The 18,197-nt window shown below is 46.4% G+C and overlaps 1 protein-coding gene across 1 annotated transcript; it reads left to right on the forward strand.

Annotated features, from left to right (window-relative positions):
* Positions 1-2,816: 2,816 nt before the first annotated feature.
* On the forward strand, positions 2,817-17,274 carry LOC307240556 (uncharacterized protein). Its single transcript, XM_080014371.1, has 4 exons — positions 2,817-2,931; positions 8,911-9,067; positions 9,155-9,550; positions 14,980-17,274. The coding sequence occupies exons 1-4, from the start codon at positions 2,920-2,922 to the stop codon at positions 16,185-16,187; spliced, it is 1,773 nt and encodes a 590-aa protein (XP_079870497.1). The 5' UTR covers positions 2,817-2,919; the 3' UTR covers positions 16,188-17,274.
* The last annotated feature ends 923 nt before the right edge of the window (positions 17,275-18,197 follow it).

Consider the following 18,197-nt stretch of genomic DNA (forward strand, 5'->3'; position numbering starts at 1 on the left):
TTGAACCACGTTGTGGTAGATGTGGTATCCGACCGGGGTCCCCAGTTCACCTCTGTCTTTTGGAGGGAGTTCTGTTCGCTCCTGGGGGCCACTGTCAGCCTGTCCTTAGGGTACCACCCCCAGTCCAACGGCCAAACAGAGCGGAAGAACCAGGAGATGGAGACGGCCTTTCGCTGCATGACGTCACCCTGGTCTGAGCAGCTTTTGTGGGTGGAATATGCCCACAACACCCTGACCAGTTCGGCCACAGGCCTCTCCCCCTGCCAGTGCGCCTACGGCTTCCAACCGCCTCTGTTCCCGGCCCTTGAGAGGGAGGCTTCCTGCCCATCCGTCCAGGCCTTCATTCGCCGCTGTCGCAGGACCTGGACCCAGGCCTGGGCCGCCCTCCTCCGAGCCGCTGGCCACAACGCCTCTGCCGCCAACCGTCGCCGCTCCCAGGCCCCGGAGTACCAGCCGGGCCAGAAGGTCTGACTCTCCATCCAGGACCTCCCCCTGAAGGTGGAATCTAAGAAGCTGGCTCCTCGGTTCATCGGCCCGTTCGAGATCGAGAAGGTCGTCAACCCGGTGGCAGTGCGGCTCAAGCTCCCCAGGTCCATGCGCGTCCATCCCACCTTCCATGTGTCCAAAGTCAAGCCGGTCCGGTCTCTCGTCTGTACCCTCCAGCAATGGTTCAGAGGCAGACGATGTCGACCCTGGGGGTCCCTCCTCCGATGAGGATAACGTGGCCCATTTAGCGGAGGACGAGGAGATGGACGGGGTCTCCGACGAGTACTCCGATGAGGATGACGGGGCCCATTTAGCGGAGGACGAGGAGATGGACGGGGTCTCCGACAAGTACTAGCCCTCCTCCGGAGCCCCTCCTCCCACCCTGCATGGACTTTTGGTTTTATTTATTTTTTCTCTGTTTTGTTTGTTTGGGACGTCAGGAGCCGTCCCTTGGGGGGGGTTCTGTAATGATCTCCGCTTTCATCTACCTTCCTCCCCCTCTCCTTACCTGTCTCATTAGCCCAACTCCATTCACCTGCGCACACGGCTGTTCCCGATCAGCAATCAAGCCAATATATATAGGTTCTCTCACAAGTCACCCATTGCAGATTGCTTTCGATGCTTGCACCAGACTCTCCAGCGTTCTCCGGATTGATTCCCCGGATTGATTCCCCGCTACCGACTCTGCCTCGCTCCGACTACACAACCTAACCTTTGTTTGACATGCAGATGCTGTAGCACTTGCTCTACTGTCTTCTGGATAAACGCTGAGCCATTGTCCTAGTTAATCTCTGTCGGCCGGTCAATATTGCCTCGATTGCCCGACTGCTGTTCAAGGCTACTTTGGCGGCCTCATCTGCATAATTGTTACCTTTTATAACATTATCATTACCTTTCCTGTGTGCTTGACATTTGATTCCTGCAACTTGTTTAGGCAGTAGCAATGCCAACCTTAATTCCACAATCTGATCACAATGTATTATGGGGGACCCATCTTCCACACTGCTCCAAACAAATGACATACACCATGTGCACAATGCAGAATCTGTGTATATATTTACCATTTTTCCTGTTCCTTCTCGACAGGCAGCTGTAAGAACTCTCAACTCAGCTAACTGTGCTGAACATAGCTGTTTATGATGAGAACTTTGAATAACACACCATAAGCCTTCTGCGCTGACTAGGGGGTTCCTGCTGCTGAGCATATCTAGACTGGTCTTGTGGCCCCCTATTTTGGCTCTGTCTGTACCTTTCATTTGGTTTCCCACTATTCTGTGTGTATACATTGACAACAGGTGGGGCGGTTGACCTTTGGTTCTGAGGCTGTTGTGCTAGGAGATGAAACGCCTGGGTGGGGCCTGTTGGACAATCGGCGTCATTGTGCCTGGTTCGGCAACAACTGCCTGTTTTTTCTTATCTTTGTCTTTCTATGTCATTTCCTCACACTAGAGACAGCTTTCTCTGCCCCTCTCTGCTTTGCTTTGTTCTTGCATTCTTTGTTCATTTTGACGGTAGGATTAAAATCCATATTTAATACTACACAGACAATTAATTCTATTATAGAATTATAGAACCCAGAAAAACAATTGTGGCGCCGCCCCTTGCGGCCACCTGCGCAAGCTCCTCGTGTCGATTATGCACATTTTAGTATTTTTAGAGCTTATAGAACTTATTGTGCATAATCACTGGGTGTCATGACATTTCACTGCATATATGTATGACCGTATGTATATGTGTGTGACAAATAATAAATCAATTGAACTTCTACGGTGGTCATTCAGTGAAGAACCGATGGACGGTGATGTGATTATTATCTTCTTTTTATTTTATTTTAAAGGAGGCCTGGAAACAGAAGCACACCACATCTCAAAAGAGGCTCCATTAGAAATAATACAATCTAAACTGCTTAACTGTCGGGAAACTCATACAAAATCAAAACTATATTTTTAACTCTGTTATACTGACTCCTGTCCACCGCTGAAAGCGCATACAATGGGCACCTGAGCATCAGAACTGGAAATATAAATATATAAATATAAATCCAAATTGAAAATATAATAGAGTAAAAAGTACAGATATTTGCATTGAAACACAGTGACGCTAAAGTAGCAAATGTTTAAAGGTGAATCTACTGAAGTAAGTACAGACTTTGTATGGAACTGGAATGAGCCTGAAGCGCAGTATAAAGTCAACCTGCAGGGGGCAGAAACACGCCGACGATGCGTCCAGTCTGCCGGATATCAAAAGCAAGAAGAAGAGGTGTCGTAAAGACGTGACGTCACCGACCGAGAAGAAGCGTCGTGTCCGGGTTGTGTGAGGAGGACGTGACGCTTTGAGTTCCGACTCATTGGACTTTTCGGGGGATTCCTGGCAGTCATTCTCTAACGAGCCCGGGCTGGACGCAGCTCCACACCCCGGTCCTCCTCCGGCAGCATGTCCGAGCAGGTGAGTGTGGCACTGTCCAGGCGTCCTTCATACTTCGGGGCTCGCAGCAGGAAACCAAGGAGACCAGGGAGGCTAATGCTAGTTAGCAGGAGTAGTAGTACTGTAGTACTGCTGTAGTAATGCTGTAGTAATGCTGTAGTATTGGTAATACCAGGTAGGCTAATGCTAGTAAGCAATAGTAGTACTATAGTAACGCTGTAGTAATACTGTAGTATTAGTTATACCAGGTAGGCTAATGCTAGTTAGCACCGAGTAGTGGTACTACTGTAGCAACTATATGTAGCAGTAATGTTTTATATACCTACACAGTATCTCCTCAAATATAAACCAGTGGGCGGGGCTGCATTGCGATATAACATTTTGGAAATCGTCCGAGCCTCGTATCAGCACACGTTTAACGACAGACGTTTAATGCATCTTCCTGCACGATCTCATTGGTCGTTGACCGCTGCCATTTAAGGCTCTGACGCGCGTGCGCGCACACACACACACACACACACACACACACACACACACACACCAGAGGTTTTTGTAAAGACTTTCGAAAACAATAAAACCAAACGTGTGTTTGAATCGTGACCTGGCCGATTGGGTTCGTATTGAGACAGATTTGAGTATTTTTCTCACCCACGCACTATCGATGACAGCTAGGATTTGTACAGCGACTGCCCTGTACTACCCCGACTCAGCCCGATCTCAAATTGTTGCCACATCGGCCTTGAAAACCACCTAACCTAGCTATAGTGGTCCTGGTGGTTTTTTTTGGAGCTCCGCCCACTGTGATTGAAATGTGATTTTGAAAGCTGGATACAAGCTTCCTACACTGGCAAATCAATGGTTTTCCCTGGAGTTGGAGTCAGAGCTGCAGCAAATCAAGATCGCTGGCGAAACGAGGACGCATGTGTTCAAAAAGAGGACCCCAAAAAACTGTCATAAAATTGTGACCTCACATTGTGTCACATTGGTCGCTTTTGTCCAAATCGACCAATATTCAATTGTCTTTTAATGTAAAGCACTTATTGTTCTGACTTTTATTATTTTGGGGGCTAAAAGTGTCTTGAAATGGACAACCGCTGGACCCACGAACACATTTGGAGTCATGTTTGCACCAGGACGTCACAGACATCTCGTGGTTCAAGTTTCATCGGTATCAATCCACATTCAGAATCGGGAATTAATGACAAACCAATGACATTTGACCGAAAGGAGCCGAACGTCCGAACATCGCTCACATGCCAAGGTTGTATAATCTCCTGTCGGGTTTGGGAGCAAGATGAGTTTGTGGAGTAAAGTGCTTTGTGACGTTATCATCCAATTTGCTTTCTATGGGCAAGTTTCAGTGCACGTCATGTTCAGTTGCTGATGAAAATAAATTCCCACAGTGATTCTGGTACTTTTTACTTACATTTTTTGTCACACTCATTTTGAACTTAAAAAGGAAAATAACAATTAGGGAAAAAATTGACTCAATGACACAGTGAGAGTACAGTCTGCTTACCATGTTCAGAGGTTATAATAATGTCATATTCATAATAAAAGTCTGAATAAAAAAAAAACATTTAGTAAAATCATGGCAATTTTGCAGAAGAATCAAACACTTTTTACCTTTCTCATTTAATTACAACTTGTCATGTTGTGTTTCTGGTTGCTTCAATTAGTAGCTTTTAGATATATATATTTTTTGTATGTTGTCATGTTGAAAATATCCCACACCGTGGCATCCCTAGCATCAAAATACCGCCGGAGGTGCTTTGGGTGGTGCATAGGACGTAGTTACCACTGGCAGAGCTAACATGCACTTGTCCAAAAACCTAACTGCACTTAGTGCAACGCAGCACCACAAGCTCTGATTGGCTGCTTGCTTTGGGTCCCGTACGTATTCCCGCCATGTAATTTCCTAAAGAAATTATGTAGTTACAATTTCCTGAATTCCAAAAAAATGAATAAATACAGGTACTCCTCACTAAATTTGGATTTACGTCCAGCTCTCTGACCAGTGTATTGTACGCTATGTACAATATCAAGCATCTCATCTAATCACCCTTTATACGCTATATAAAATGGCCACGCCCCCTTAACGTGAAATAACAGGGTCCTCGCTTATGGACCAATTCATTTAACGACCCGGTCCTTGGAATGGAACTCGGTCTTTAAGTCAGGAGTACCTGTAATTAGAGAAAAACAAGCAGAGACAATCAAATTTGTTTTTAAGTTGATAATATATAAACATCACTGATGATGTGTCCAGAGGCATCAGCAGATGTATTTACACAGCGAACACCCTGAGTCATCAGTGACAGCCAGGAAAGACTGAAAGACAACCATGAACAGTGTGGTGACTACTGGAGTCAGTGACAGCTTGGAGAGACGGGGGCAGAACGGGCTGGCAACCCAATCTGTGTCCTCCCGAGAGGAGGACGCCCAACTAAGCTACGATGAACCCAAAGGAAAGATACCCCCAGGGGTGCCCGAGAGGGGGGAGGATGAGCACCCCAGTCGGAAGGACACAACGGTAACAGACCCAGGCAATGGACAAACGACTATGACCATGCAGTGTACATGTGGTAAAGTCTGCAAGAACACCCGCGGCTTTAAGATCCACCGAGCGAAGATCCACCGAGCCGCTGCCCTAGCAGAAGCGCAGCGGAAAACTTGCCTCCTCGCAGGTGGACATAGACCAACATCTTACACAGACGTACAATGACCCCGAAAGAGAGCAGGAGCTGGGAGAGTGCAACATCCTCATACATGCCCCTGAACCGGAAGTGCAGTTTGACATGTCAGAGCTGCAGCTGAAGGAAGTCAGAGAGGTCGTCTGCAAAGCAAGGGCTAGCTCTGCTCCAGGACCAAGTGGCACTTCGTACAAAGTGTACAAGAACTGTCCCAAACTCCTACTGCGCCTGTGGAAAGTCCTGCGAGTCTTCTGGAGAAAAGGGAAGATCCCAGATCAATGGCAGGGGCTGAAGGGGTGTGGATCCCGAAGGTGAAGAACTCCAACCAGATAGACCAGTTCCGTACCATCTCCCTGCCGTGTGTTGAGGCGAAGATCTTCTTCAGTGCGATTTCCAAGCGGCTGTGCACCTACCTGACTAAGAACACCTACATCGACACATCAGTCCAGAAGGGCGGCATTTCAGGAATGCTGAGCTGTGTGGAACATACTGGTGTGGTGACACAGCTAATTCGGGAGGCCAGAGAGAACAAAGGCAATCTTGTCAGTTATGGCTTGACCTGGCAAACACATTCGGCTCCATTCCACATAAGATAGTCCAGCTCAATCTGTTGAAACATCATGTCCCCAACAGGTGTAGAGACCTCATTGCTGATGAATACAACAACTTAAGGATGAGGGTCTCTTCAGGAGCAACTACATCTAGTTGGCACAAGGTGGAGAATGGTATCATCATAGGGTGCACTATCTCTGTGACACTGTTCTCCTTAGCCATGAATATGCTCAGAGTGCAGAGGGCCCCGGATGAATTCTGGACAGCAACAGCCACCCATCAGGGCATTCCTGGATGACCTTACAGTCACGACTGGTGGTGTGGGCCCGGATGCGTTTCAAACCGGCCAAATCAAGATCTATGGTGCTGAGGAGAGGAAAGGAAAGGTGGAGGACATGTTCCGGTTTTACATCGCAGGCACAGCCATTCCAACGATCACAGAGAAGCCAGTCAAGAGCTTGGGCAAGGTTTTCGACAGCTCTTTGAGAGACACATCCATCCAGTCAACCTGTACTGAGTTGGATGGCTGGCTGAAATCCGTGGATAAGTCTGGCTTACCTGGAAAGTTCAAAGCCTGGGTCTATCAACATGGCATTCTTCCCAGGATCCTCTGGCTCCTCCTCCTCTATGCCGTCCCAATCTCTACAGTCAAGACCTTAGAGAGAAAGGTCATCAACCACCTCCGGAGATGGCTTGCACTACCAAGGAGCCTGAGCAGCATCGCACTCCATGGGCGCAACAACAAGCTGCAGCTGCCCTCTAAATCCTTGGAGGAGGAATTCAAGGTGACGAGAGCCAGGGAAGTGGTGCAGTACGGGGACTCAAGCGATCTGAAGGTGGCCAAAGCTGGAATTCAAGTGAGGACTGGCAGGAAGTGGAGGGCGGAGGACGCTGTCCACAGGAGCCTTGCTTGTGGGAGTGGTCACACAAGGCCGTGCAGGGCTAGGATCCTTTCCAACTCCTCAGTTGAACACCAGAGGGAAGGAGAGGCGGCGCCTTGTACAAGAGGAGGTGAGAGCAGCAGTGGAGGAGACAAGATCCTGCAAGGCTGTGGGGATGAAACAACAGGGAGCATGGACAAGATGGGAGAATGCGGTTGAGAGGAAGGTGACCTGGACTGAGATCTGGAGAGCCGAGCCTCACTTCATCAAATTCCTCATCCAGGCAGTTTATGATGTGCTTCCAAGCCCGTCTAACCCGCACACTTGCGGCATAGCAGAGACACCAGCATGCCCATTGTGTTCCAAGCGAGGAACCCTAGAGTACATCCTCAGCTATGGCACTTGGAAAAAGACGGTACGGCTGGAGGCATGACCAAGTCCTTAAGACCATCGCTGAAGCCATCAGCACTAGACTTGAGTGGGCAAAGCAGTTCCATCCCTCCAAGAAAACCATCGCCTTTGTCAGAGCTGGGGAGCAGGCAACCCCTGCCAGAAGAACACCTGCAGGCATCCTGACCTGCGCAAGAGACTGGCAACTGTTGGTGGACCTCGAGCGGCAGCTGAAGTTCCCCAGCCACATTGCTGTTACCACCCTGCGACCAGACATCGTCCTCGTGTCTGAGACCACCAAGCAGGCCGTGCTGCTGGAGCTGACAGTCCCGTGGAAAGACCGCCTGGAAGAAGCCTTTCAGAGGAAGCTCTCCAAGTACGCGGGACTGGTCAGCGACTGGATGGAGAGCTAGGTGCCTCCCAGTGGAGGTGGGATGCAGAGGTTTTGCGGCTCGTTCTTTGGCCAGAGCCTTCAGAAGTTTAGGCAGCGAGGGAGAAAGAGGAGAGCCATCCGCAGTACCACCGAAGTGGCAGAGAGGGCCTCAAGATAGCTGTGGCTCAAGAGAGGAGAACAGTGGAGACATGGTAGCTAGGTAGCCATCTGGACACAAGCCGGGGTCTGATCAGCCCTGGCTGGGTCACCTGGATGAGGGTGTATGATGATAGACCTGAAACACCCAATGATTCCAGGAACATCACTGATGATGTGTCCAGAGGAATCAGCAGATGTATTTACACAGCGAATAAGCAATGTTGGATTTTGCACTTAATTCTGACTAAAATGTCTGTTCCTTTGCGCTTTTCAAAGTCTGAAGTAAAAAAAAAAACTAAAAAAAACGTGCCCTCTGTTATTTTCTCTCCAGCTTCTCTCCCCATATTAAACACCGGGACGGAGTGCAGCCTGACAAACAATGCCACCTTGTTTTCTGGTGGCGTACTGCACTACACCGCAGAGGAAATACCACAGGGATTCGCACATTTTAGTGTTTAGTTTTAGTATTTCACATATCTGTATAAACATAAGTCTATTCCTCTTTCTATTTTGTATCCCCACTCAGTATATTACCTTTTTACTCTTATTTTATTCTACTTACTCACTGCATTACCTTTTAAGAATCAGTTAGTTTAGTTAGTTAATTAGTTGAGCTATTGTGTCAGTTAGTACTTATTGTGCATACACTCTGGGTGCATTGCATTGTCATTTCACTACATATATATGTGTGATAAATAAACATCTTGAACCTTGTGATTGTCAGACAGACCCTGGAGCTGCGTACCAAATGCAAACCTATTAGAAACAATGACATCCAAGCAGACTCTGAACAGCACTTTAACAATCTAAGATAAGACCAACTGATCATTTGTGTGTGTGTGTGTGTGTGTGTGTGTGTGTGTGTGTGTGTGTGTGTGTGGTGTGTGTGTGTGTGTGTGTGTGTGTGTGTGTGTGTGTGTGTGTGTGTGTGTGTGTGTGTGTGTGTGTCCAGATGGGGCTTCCCTACGTCGTGATCATACACTCTGCAGCGCCACTCGTCTCACAGCTTCAGGGACAAACCCTGACCACACCCATCATTTACACACATCCTATAGGAAAACAGCAACAGAGGAATAAATCACACATCCGGCCAATCTTCATTCAGCAAGGTAAAGGATTTTTAAATCAACATAAGAAGCATTTTTTACACTAAAAGTGTAGGTGACTGAGTTTTCCTCCCTGTGTCTGTACCGCAGCTTTCCCCCCAGAGCTCCAGCAGCTCTCTGTCTGTAAAGAGGAGCTTCCCCCTGAGCAGCAGGAGTGGAGCCCCAGTCTGGGCCAGGAGGAGCCAGAGCCCCCACACATTAAAGAGGAAGAGGAGGAGTTCCCTGTGAAGAGGGAACATGATGAAGAGTGCGCTCAGTGGTCCCAGCTTCATCAGTGGCAAACTGAGGAGAAGAGAGAGGCAGAACCTGTAGCCAGCACCTCAACTGAACAGATTAAAGCAGAAATAGAAGTAGAAGTAGATCCAGAAGATCCAGCTGCTGCTTTAGAACCAAGTGGTGCTGAGCAGCTCCTCTTTTTACACTGTTCTGAACCTGAGACTGAAGACGGTGATGAAGGTTGGAAGGAGACCACAGAACCTCCGTCAGGTAACTGTTTTTTTTTCTTTCTCCCACCAAGCTCTTCTACTGAGTCAGTTCCGACTTAACTGTTTATTTCTTTTCCGACTTCAATGGAATGCTGCATTAATCACTTAACACTCCTGTTATGTTCACATTTACTGACAATTGATCGGTGTCAAATTTACCCCAGCAGTTTAAAACCACTCAATTTGATTGTAATTTAAACAGTTACTCAGGTTTATGACCCAGCTTCTTTGTGTTGGTCCTCTGAACATCTTAATAGCCCACAAGAAATAAATATTCCATGCATAGCTGGACTAGGCATCACATGCTGCCCATATCTTAATGCCCTATTTTAACGGTTTGCTTAGTATGCATTGTCTTGATGCACACCGCCCAGATCAAAATACCACTAGTGCACCCTGTGCTGGGTCACGCACATCTCACTGCTGCTTTTTGTTGTTGAGAGACTTTATTTTGTAAAAAATATAGTTTTTGTGTGAATACTCTTTACTGTTAAATAATACATTGTGCACTTCGGTAACAGGCAGTGGCCACACTGCAACAATGTGGCTACTAGCATTGGTACAAACTGTCTGGTTTGATATTTGCATTAACAAGCAGGTGTAGAGAAATACATCAGAGGCTGCGCTTCAGGATGCACTCGCTGACGTAGACTGTTCCAATCAAGTTCAAGTGACATCAGCGAGTTTACGGACGGAGCGGTGAGCTTTGTGGCTATGGTAGCAGACAGCGTAGTTCCCACGGTGAAAGTTTGTATATTTCCAAACCAGACTGAATGCTCGCACGGCACTTTGAATGCTCGGCCGCTTACAACGACGGTCTTGTCTGGAAATATGGACAATTACAAAGCGGCGTCTTACAATCTGCAGAGGGCAGTGAAGGACGCTAAACAGATGTACAGGGAGACTGTGGAGCTACAGATGGAGCAGGGGGACACAAGACGCCTGTAGCAGGGGCTGCGGACGATAACAAACTACAAAAGCAGCTCCCCCCAGCCACGAGTGTGGACGCCTCCCTAGCCAACGAACTGAACTCCTTTTTGCGCGGTTTGAGTCTGGCAACAGCACCACTAGCTCGCCGGCTAATTGGAGTTACACCGCTGGGGATGAGCACGCACTCTCAGTGTCCGTGCAGGAGGTCAGGAAGGCTCTGAGGCGGGTGAACACCAGGAAAGCTGCGGGCCCAGGCGGCATATCTGGGCGAGTACTGAAAACCTGTGCTAACCAGCTAGCTCCGGTGTTCACTACAATATTCAACATCTCCCTGGCTGAATCAGTGGTCCCGTCCTACTTCAAGAGGTCCACTGTCGTTCCTGTCTGGAAGATCGCCTGTCCTGCCTGTCTGAATGACTACTGTCCGGTGGCCCTCACCTTGGTGGTCATGAAGTGTTTCGAGAGGCTGATTAAGGATTATATCTGTGCCTCCTTCCCCCACACCTTGGACCCATTGCAGTTCGAGTAGCGGCAGAACAGATCTACGGATGACGCGGTCTCCCAGGTACTGCACACTACGCTCAAACACCTGGATGGCCGGAAGGGGGCCTATGTGAGAATGCTGTTCATCGATTACAGTTCAGCTTTCAACACTATAGTCCCCACCAGACTGGCTGTCAAGCTGAAGGAGCTCGGACTGAATACACTGCTGTGTGCCTGGATCCTGGACTTCCTCACAGCCCGGCCCCAGGTGGTTAGGGTGGGGAAGCACATGTCCAGCTCCCTCACCCTGAATACAGGATCCCCCCCAGGGTTGGGTCCTCAGCCCCCTACTGTACTCCCTGTACACACATGACTGTGTGGCCAGGTCCAGCACGAACACCATCATAAAGTTTGCTGACGACACCGTTGTCGTGGGCCTGATCACCGACTCTGATGAGAAGGCCTACCGTGAGGAGGTGGCTGAGTTGTCACTCTGGTGCCAGGACTACAGCCTCCACCTGAACGTCAGCAAAACTAAGGAGCTGATTGTGGACTTTAGGCGAGGATTACAATCGAGGACGCACACGCCCTTGGTGATTAATGGGACTTCTGTTGACAGGGTGACCAGCTTCAAGTACCTGGGAGTCCACATCACAGAGGATTTAACATGGACTTTACAAACAGACACTCTGGTGAGAAAGGCGAGGCAGCCTCTTTACCACCTCGGGCAGCTGAGGAAATTCCGGGTCTCGGTGAGCATTCTCAAGTCCTTCTACTGTAGAGGGGTGGAGAGCATCCTGACAGGCAACGTCACTGCCTGGTTTGGGAACTGTACTGCTCAGGACAGGCGGGCCCTGCAGAGGGTGGTGCGTTCAGCCGAAAGTACCAATGGAACTGCCCTCCCCTCCCTGCAGGACTTATACACCAGGAAGTGTAGTAGCAGACCACGCAGGACCATGAAGGATCCTCATCACCCCAACAACGGACTGTTCCAGCTGCTGCGGTCAGGCAAGCGCCTCCGCAATCACACAGCGAGAACAGAGACTGAGGCCAAGTTTTTTCCCGCAAGCCATAAGAACTGTCAGTGCTGACCTCACCGGGGGTCCTCACTGAGCCACACACATAGGCTCCACTACCTTACTGTACTGTATGTAGCATGCTGTACCACATACTGTGTCACTGGGTTGATCGGTGTTACCTTATTGCTGTGCCGTACTATTGTATACTGTGCTGTATTATCCCACGAACACTACCTCACTTTATTCACATGCCACTTTAATGCGCATATCTGTATATACATAATTGCCTATCCCATATACATAAGTCTATCCCATATACGTAAGCCTATTCCCTTTATCTATTCCATTTAATTTAATTTTATTCTAAATATTTTTATTTTATTCTATAAGTATTCGACTTACAGTATTAAGTTTTAGGAATCAGTTAGTTGGGTCTAGTAGAAAGGAATTTTCCGGGGACATATTGTGTGTAATCACCCGGAGCGTTACATTACATTTCACTGCATATATGTATGAAAGTATGCATATGTATGTGACGAATAAACTTCTTGAATCTTGAATAGTGTGGAAAAACCCACAGATTGAACGTGCCATTGGGGTTTGTAAAAAAGTTGGCAGTGCTTTTTCCTTCAGTTGGGGAAAAAAAAAGAAGAGAGGCGGCTGTAGTACAGGCTGAGCTCAGTCTACCCACTTATCGGTTTATCCCCAACCAGGTGGGGTTCAAGGCAAAAGATGAAAGAGTGAGACCTGGAACAGGAGAAAGCCTTAACCCATGTCCCGGGATGAGAAGAAAAGCAGGCACCTTGTGGCCACATGGCAGGACACTGTGTAAATACATCTGCTGATGCCTCTGGACACATCATCAGTGATGTTCCTGGAATAATTGGGTGTTTCAGGTCTTTCCACATCATTCACCATCATCCAGGTGACCCAGCCAGGGCTGATCAGACCCTGGCATGTGTCCAGATGGCTAACTAGCTACCATGTCTCCACTGTTCTCCTCTCTTGAGCCATAGCCATCTTGAGGCCCTCTCTGCTGCTTCGGTGGTACTGCGGATGGCTCTCCTCTTTCTCTCTCCCTCGATGCCTAAACTTGTGAAGGCTCTGGCCAAAGAACGAGCTGCGAAACCTCTGCATCCCACCTCCACTGGGAGGCACCTCACTCTCCATCCAGCCTGCTGACAGTCGCTGACCAGTCCTGCGTACTTGGAGAGCTTCCGCTCAAAGGCTTCTTCCAGGCGGTCTTCCCACGGGACTGTCAGCTCCAGCAGCACGGCCTGCTTGGTTGTCTCAGACACGAGGATGATTTCTGGTCGCAGGGTGGTAACATAGATGTATGTCAGTGAATAATGCTGTGAAACAACTGCAGGATTTCCCTGATGCCCTGTCTGCGGAGACTTATGTCAGCAGCTCCTACATCAAACCGGTGCTCCATGTGTTCAGAAGCAGTCCCCTACAGCCAGAGGAGCTGAGACACTGAGCTAAAGAAATACCAAATCATACTGAGGTACCTTAATGACAAATACGGTAACCCTGTCACAGATTATATCTTAGACATGGCCTCAGTGAGGACCCTAGGTTCCAGACAACTTACATTGCCTGTGACAAGGTAGAACAATTTAGAAAAGAGCTGTCACAGAGCTGATATCTCTGCCTGCTGACAAAATAACACCACAGCCTGGCCCAGCTGTGCAGGTGCACCAAGAAGAAGCTCAGCCTGGGCCAAAGAAGAAAAAAAAACTTGAGCAAGCTTCTCAAAGAAGAAAATGCTTCCTCCCATTCAGAGGCAGACAAAATTTAAACTGAGCTGGCAACCTACTTGTTGTCCCCTGACACTGATCCACTTCAGTGGTGGAAGCGCCACAAGCAAACTTCCCAAGGCTCAGTAATTGGCCAAGAACTACCTCCATCCCTGGTAAGAGTGCCCCCTCAGAGAGGGTCTTTCATATGACGGGGGCATTGTAACATGCCACGGGGCATGCCTCAAGCCAGAGGCAGCAGACAGGCAAAAAAACTTGTACAATAAAGTTTAGACATTTCAAAAAGAGATCACCTTGTGTATGATTTTGTTATTTAGTATGCAAAAAACATGTTTCATTTGGTTAACAGTGTTTTCTTCGGGGGATACAACACATTTTTTTCAAGAGGCACCTTTTTATTAAAAAAGAAAAAAGTTACATTTGGTGAAAGTTGCATGTGCACTTTATTGATCCCAATTTGGAAATATTCCTGTATGGAAAACTTGTTTGCTTTAAATTTTTTTTGTTGTTAAAATTAAAATGAAACAAAGACCATAAATGGGTAACCTTATTTTAAATGCCTTTTAGGTAATTTTAAAGATCTGATCTGTTTTATGGTTTGAGAGGACAATCATGAAGTCAGGGAAAGCATGTGACATGATGACATTCATTGACACTGTAAAATAAGAAAAATGTGACGGTGTGTCATGGCGTAGATTTCACCATACTTTTTTTTTTTTCTCCACGGTTTTGGGTGCTTTAGAACCAACTTATGTGCAATTTCATGCCAGGGTTGTTGGACATTTAACTTAAAATCCTTTCATGCTGCATCGTACAGATGAGGGTTTCCTCACACAAGCGCTGCAGTGCTGCCTTAAAAAACATAATTTCTCTTTCTCTTTTTGTTGTTATATGAACCGGAAATAGAAAGTTGAACACTAGTCTCACAATGCCTTTCAACTGTGACTTTAACAGCCATGTGACATTTGGACCAATGGCAATCAGGGGTTAGCTGATGAACTATAAACTACGAACCACGCGGAAAAATTTGGCCTCAGCAGCCACTACAGAAAATGACATGCAAAGGCAAATCACGCCCCGTTTTGTTCTGTTTTGTGTTGGCAGCTGTCCTTTTGTCATTGTTGCCTGAACTTTCCTAGAGCATTTAACTACTTTACATGTTTTTACTGAACATCCAAAATGATTTATGGCCTCTGACTTTTTGTATTCCACTTTTTTCTCTCCCTCTCTTCTTCCAGGAGTGAAAGCCCTGTTCGTCCAGACCCAGCGATTTCCATCAACTGAACACAAAATTCATCAGCGTATCCACACAGGAGATAGACCATACAAATGTCAACAGTGTGGGAAGGGATTCAATCGATCAGTATGTCTTAAGAAACATCAGCATATTCACACAGGTGAGCGCCGGTACAAACATAAACCGCATGGGAAAGGATTAAGACGATCAGGAAATCTCCAGGTACATCAGGTTATTCACACAGGAGAACAGCCGTACAAATGTCAACAGTGTGGGAAGGGATTCAGTTCATCAGTCGGTCTCAAGAAACATCAGCATATTCACACAGAAGGGCCGTACAAATGTGAACAGTGTGGGAAAGGATTCAGAAGTTCAGTGAAGCTCCAGGAACATCAGGTTATTCACACAGGAGAGCGGCCGTACAAATGTCAACAGTGTGGGAAAGGATTTGAACAATTAAGAAATCTCAAGAGACATCAGCATATTCACACAGAAGAACTGCCATACAAATGTCAACAGTGTGGAAAAGGATTCAAACAATCAGGAAGTCTCAAGAACCATCAGTATATTCATACAGGAGAGCGGCCGTACAAATGTCAACAGTGTGGGAAGGGATTCAGAGGATCAGGAAATCTTAAGGAACATCAGATTATTCACACAGGAGAACGGCCATACATTTGTCAAGAGTGTGGAAAAGGATTCAAACAATTAGGAAATCTCAAGAAACATCAGCGTATTCACACAGGAGAACGGCCTTACATATGTCAAGAGTGTGGGAAAGGGTTTGGACAATTAGGAAGTCTCCAGATACATCAGGTTATTCACACAGAAGAACGGCCGTTCAAATGTCAACAGTGTGGGAAAGGATTTAGACGACCAGGAAATCTCCGTGAACATGGGGTTATTCACACAGGAGAACGGCCATACAAATGTCAACAGTGTGGGAAGGCATTCGGTCGCTCAGGAGATCTCAAGAAACATCGTTGTTTGCACCCGGGAGAAAAGCTGTACAAATGTCACCAGTGTGGGAAAGCATTCGGTCGATCAGAACATCTCAAACAACATCAGGTTATTCACACAGGAGAACGGCCGTTCAAATGTGAACAGTGTGGGAAAGGATTTAGCCGATCAGGATCGCTTAAGAAACATCAGTGTATTCGCACAGCGGAAGTATTGATTGAAGAAGTTGCTGTGATTTCCGTTCAATAAACCCATTTAATTTTCCAGAATAACATTTCATGTAAGTTATAGCATCACTATTCAAAGTAAACTGTGTATGGAACTTGCAGTCATGTATAAACACAGATTTTATCTGTGACTTAATCCTCATGTATCGACGGAGAGGAAAACATTACTGCCTAAATATAGGTTGGGTCTGTCCAGAAATTTACGAGGAGCGAAACCCCTCAATGGTTTCCTATGGGGGCTGGTCATCACAGGATAACCCCCATTTGTAAAACGCTTTGTAAAATACACACGCGCAATACCCCTACTATTGTCTCCCATCATAGTCTCACAAAGATGTGAATTTCCCCTGGACCCCCCGACATAAACCGATTACAAACCCAAAAGACCTCTCTGGAATTCTTCTCTTTTAAAGTTGTATTGACTGTTTGCTCCATCCTTTAAAGTATTCTTTCTTTTTGGTTTCTTTGCTCAAAATGTACTTTGTGCAGCTTTTCCTCTTTTTTGTTTAATTAAGCCGTCTAGACCACCAAGCGCACCACGAGTCTTAATTTCTCTTTTTCAATTTATTTTCACAATTCCCTAAGTCTTGATAAAGTTTTGTAATCTAGCAACCGAATCTCTCGAGTTCATAATAACCTCGCAAATTCCACCGAACAGCCAGCGATGCTACTTGCCAGTTATTTTTGATCGTCATTTTAGCAGCAGTTCAAACGGAACTACTCCCTCCAACTTGTTGGAGTGACTTACCCACGCTGTCCCAGAACGAGAGGACGGCAGACTCAACAACGCCGCCTTCTGAACCCGACCCTGTGCAACAGCTGATTTCTTCCCGTTGAGGAGCATAGCTTTGTAGTGGAATAAGCTGCCTCAGGGCTTCTCTCTTCAGCAAGTCAAACCGGCAGAATATTCCTTCTGTTGGGCATGTGATCAGCGCTGGTTTCTAGGGGTTCTTAACCTTAAGATTACAATTTAGAATTATATTTTATCACCTGGTCCTTGTATTATATTTCTAGTCACATATTCTCTCCATTACTGCTATTCAGTGGTGACTTTATTTTCCGTTAATGCTTTACCTATCTGTTTTTATTGATTTTTCTATCATTTCATTCTTTATTTTTCATTTCTTTACATTACATTTTCTTACTCAGAATTTTAGATAATAAATAAATAATTGTTTTATTATAAAGGATGTTGTTTCGTGATACTTAGCTCCCGTTAGTACTGCTGTCACTGATATTGAAACAAACCGCACACTTCAAATATGAGATTCACTGACTGATTAACTTAAACAACCAATTACGTTCCTTTGATTAAACATAACAAAGGTTCCCCCTACAAGACAATTGATTATCTATTTAAACAATTTTATTATTAAATATTAAACACCATATTGTAGTGGTTACGCTACACAGCTTTTTTTTGTTTTTTACTTCTGTCAGCATGCTGGGCATACAACACAGTATTAGTATGCTATTGCAACTAGGACAGAGTTAGTCTGCAAGTGGAGTTCAACTTCTCAACCTGCAATACAACTCTTTATTCATTCTTAAATCATCAAGAACTGCTGCAATAACAGTCCTGTGGATGAACTGTAGGATGACGAGCACAGTTTTTGGTTAGAACCACCACCAATCGTCCTTTTTGGATAACTGTTTAACCATGTTTGGCTCTATAAACAACTGATCACTATTCCAAGAGGGGGAGATTCACCACAGGTGAGACAAATAACCAAAGAACCAAACAACATGTACATGGAAAAACAAACATCACAAAGAAAAACACAAACATCAGATGCAACTAGGAGGCTGCTGGGGTGCATTCAAAGCCGGTGGCGTGAGTCTGTTTGTGATTGTGTGTGTGTGTCCACGTCCACGTCCATGGGTAAGTGCACATGACTTATCCCAATTGGTTCTGGTGTTCTGACTAAACAGTATATGGGTCCTTCTCAACACTCAAGATTGTTTTGCTCTTGATATAGTTTAAACTCCATGGTTTACTTCACGGATTAGTTAATTAATTGCCATACGACAG

Source organism: Zeus faber (genome assembly GCF_960531495.2).
Source record: "Zeus faber genome assembly, chromosome: 14".
In the NCBI taxonomy this organism is placed as follows: domain Eukaryota; kingdom Metazoa; phylum Chordata; class Actinopteri; order Zeiformes; family Zeidae; genus Zeus; species Zeus faber.

Excerpts from the sequence above, each read along its gene's own strand:
- LOC307240556 (XM_080014371.1), top strand. Across the intron at positions 9,068-9,154 it reads GCCAATCTTCATTCAGCAAG|CTTTCCCCCCAGAGCTCCAG; the intron begins GTAAAGGATTTT and ends TCTGTACCGCAG. Across the intron at positions 9,551-14,979 it reads GACCACAGAACCTCCGTCAG|GAGTGAAAGCCCTGTTCGTC; the intron begins GTAACTGTTTTT and ends CTCTTCTTCCAG.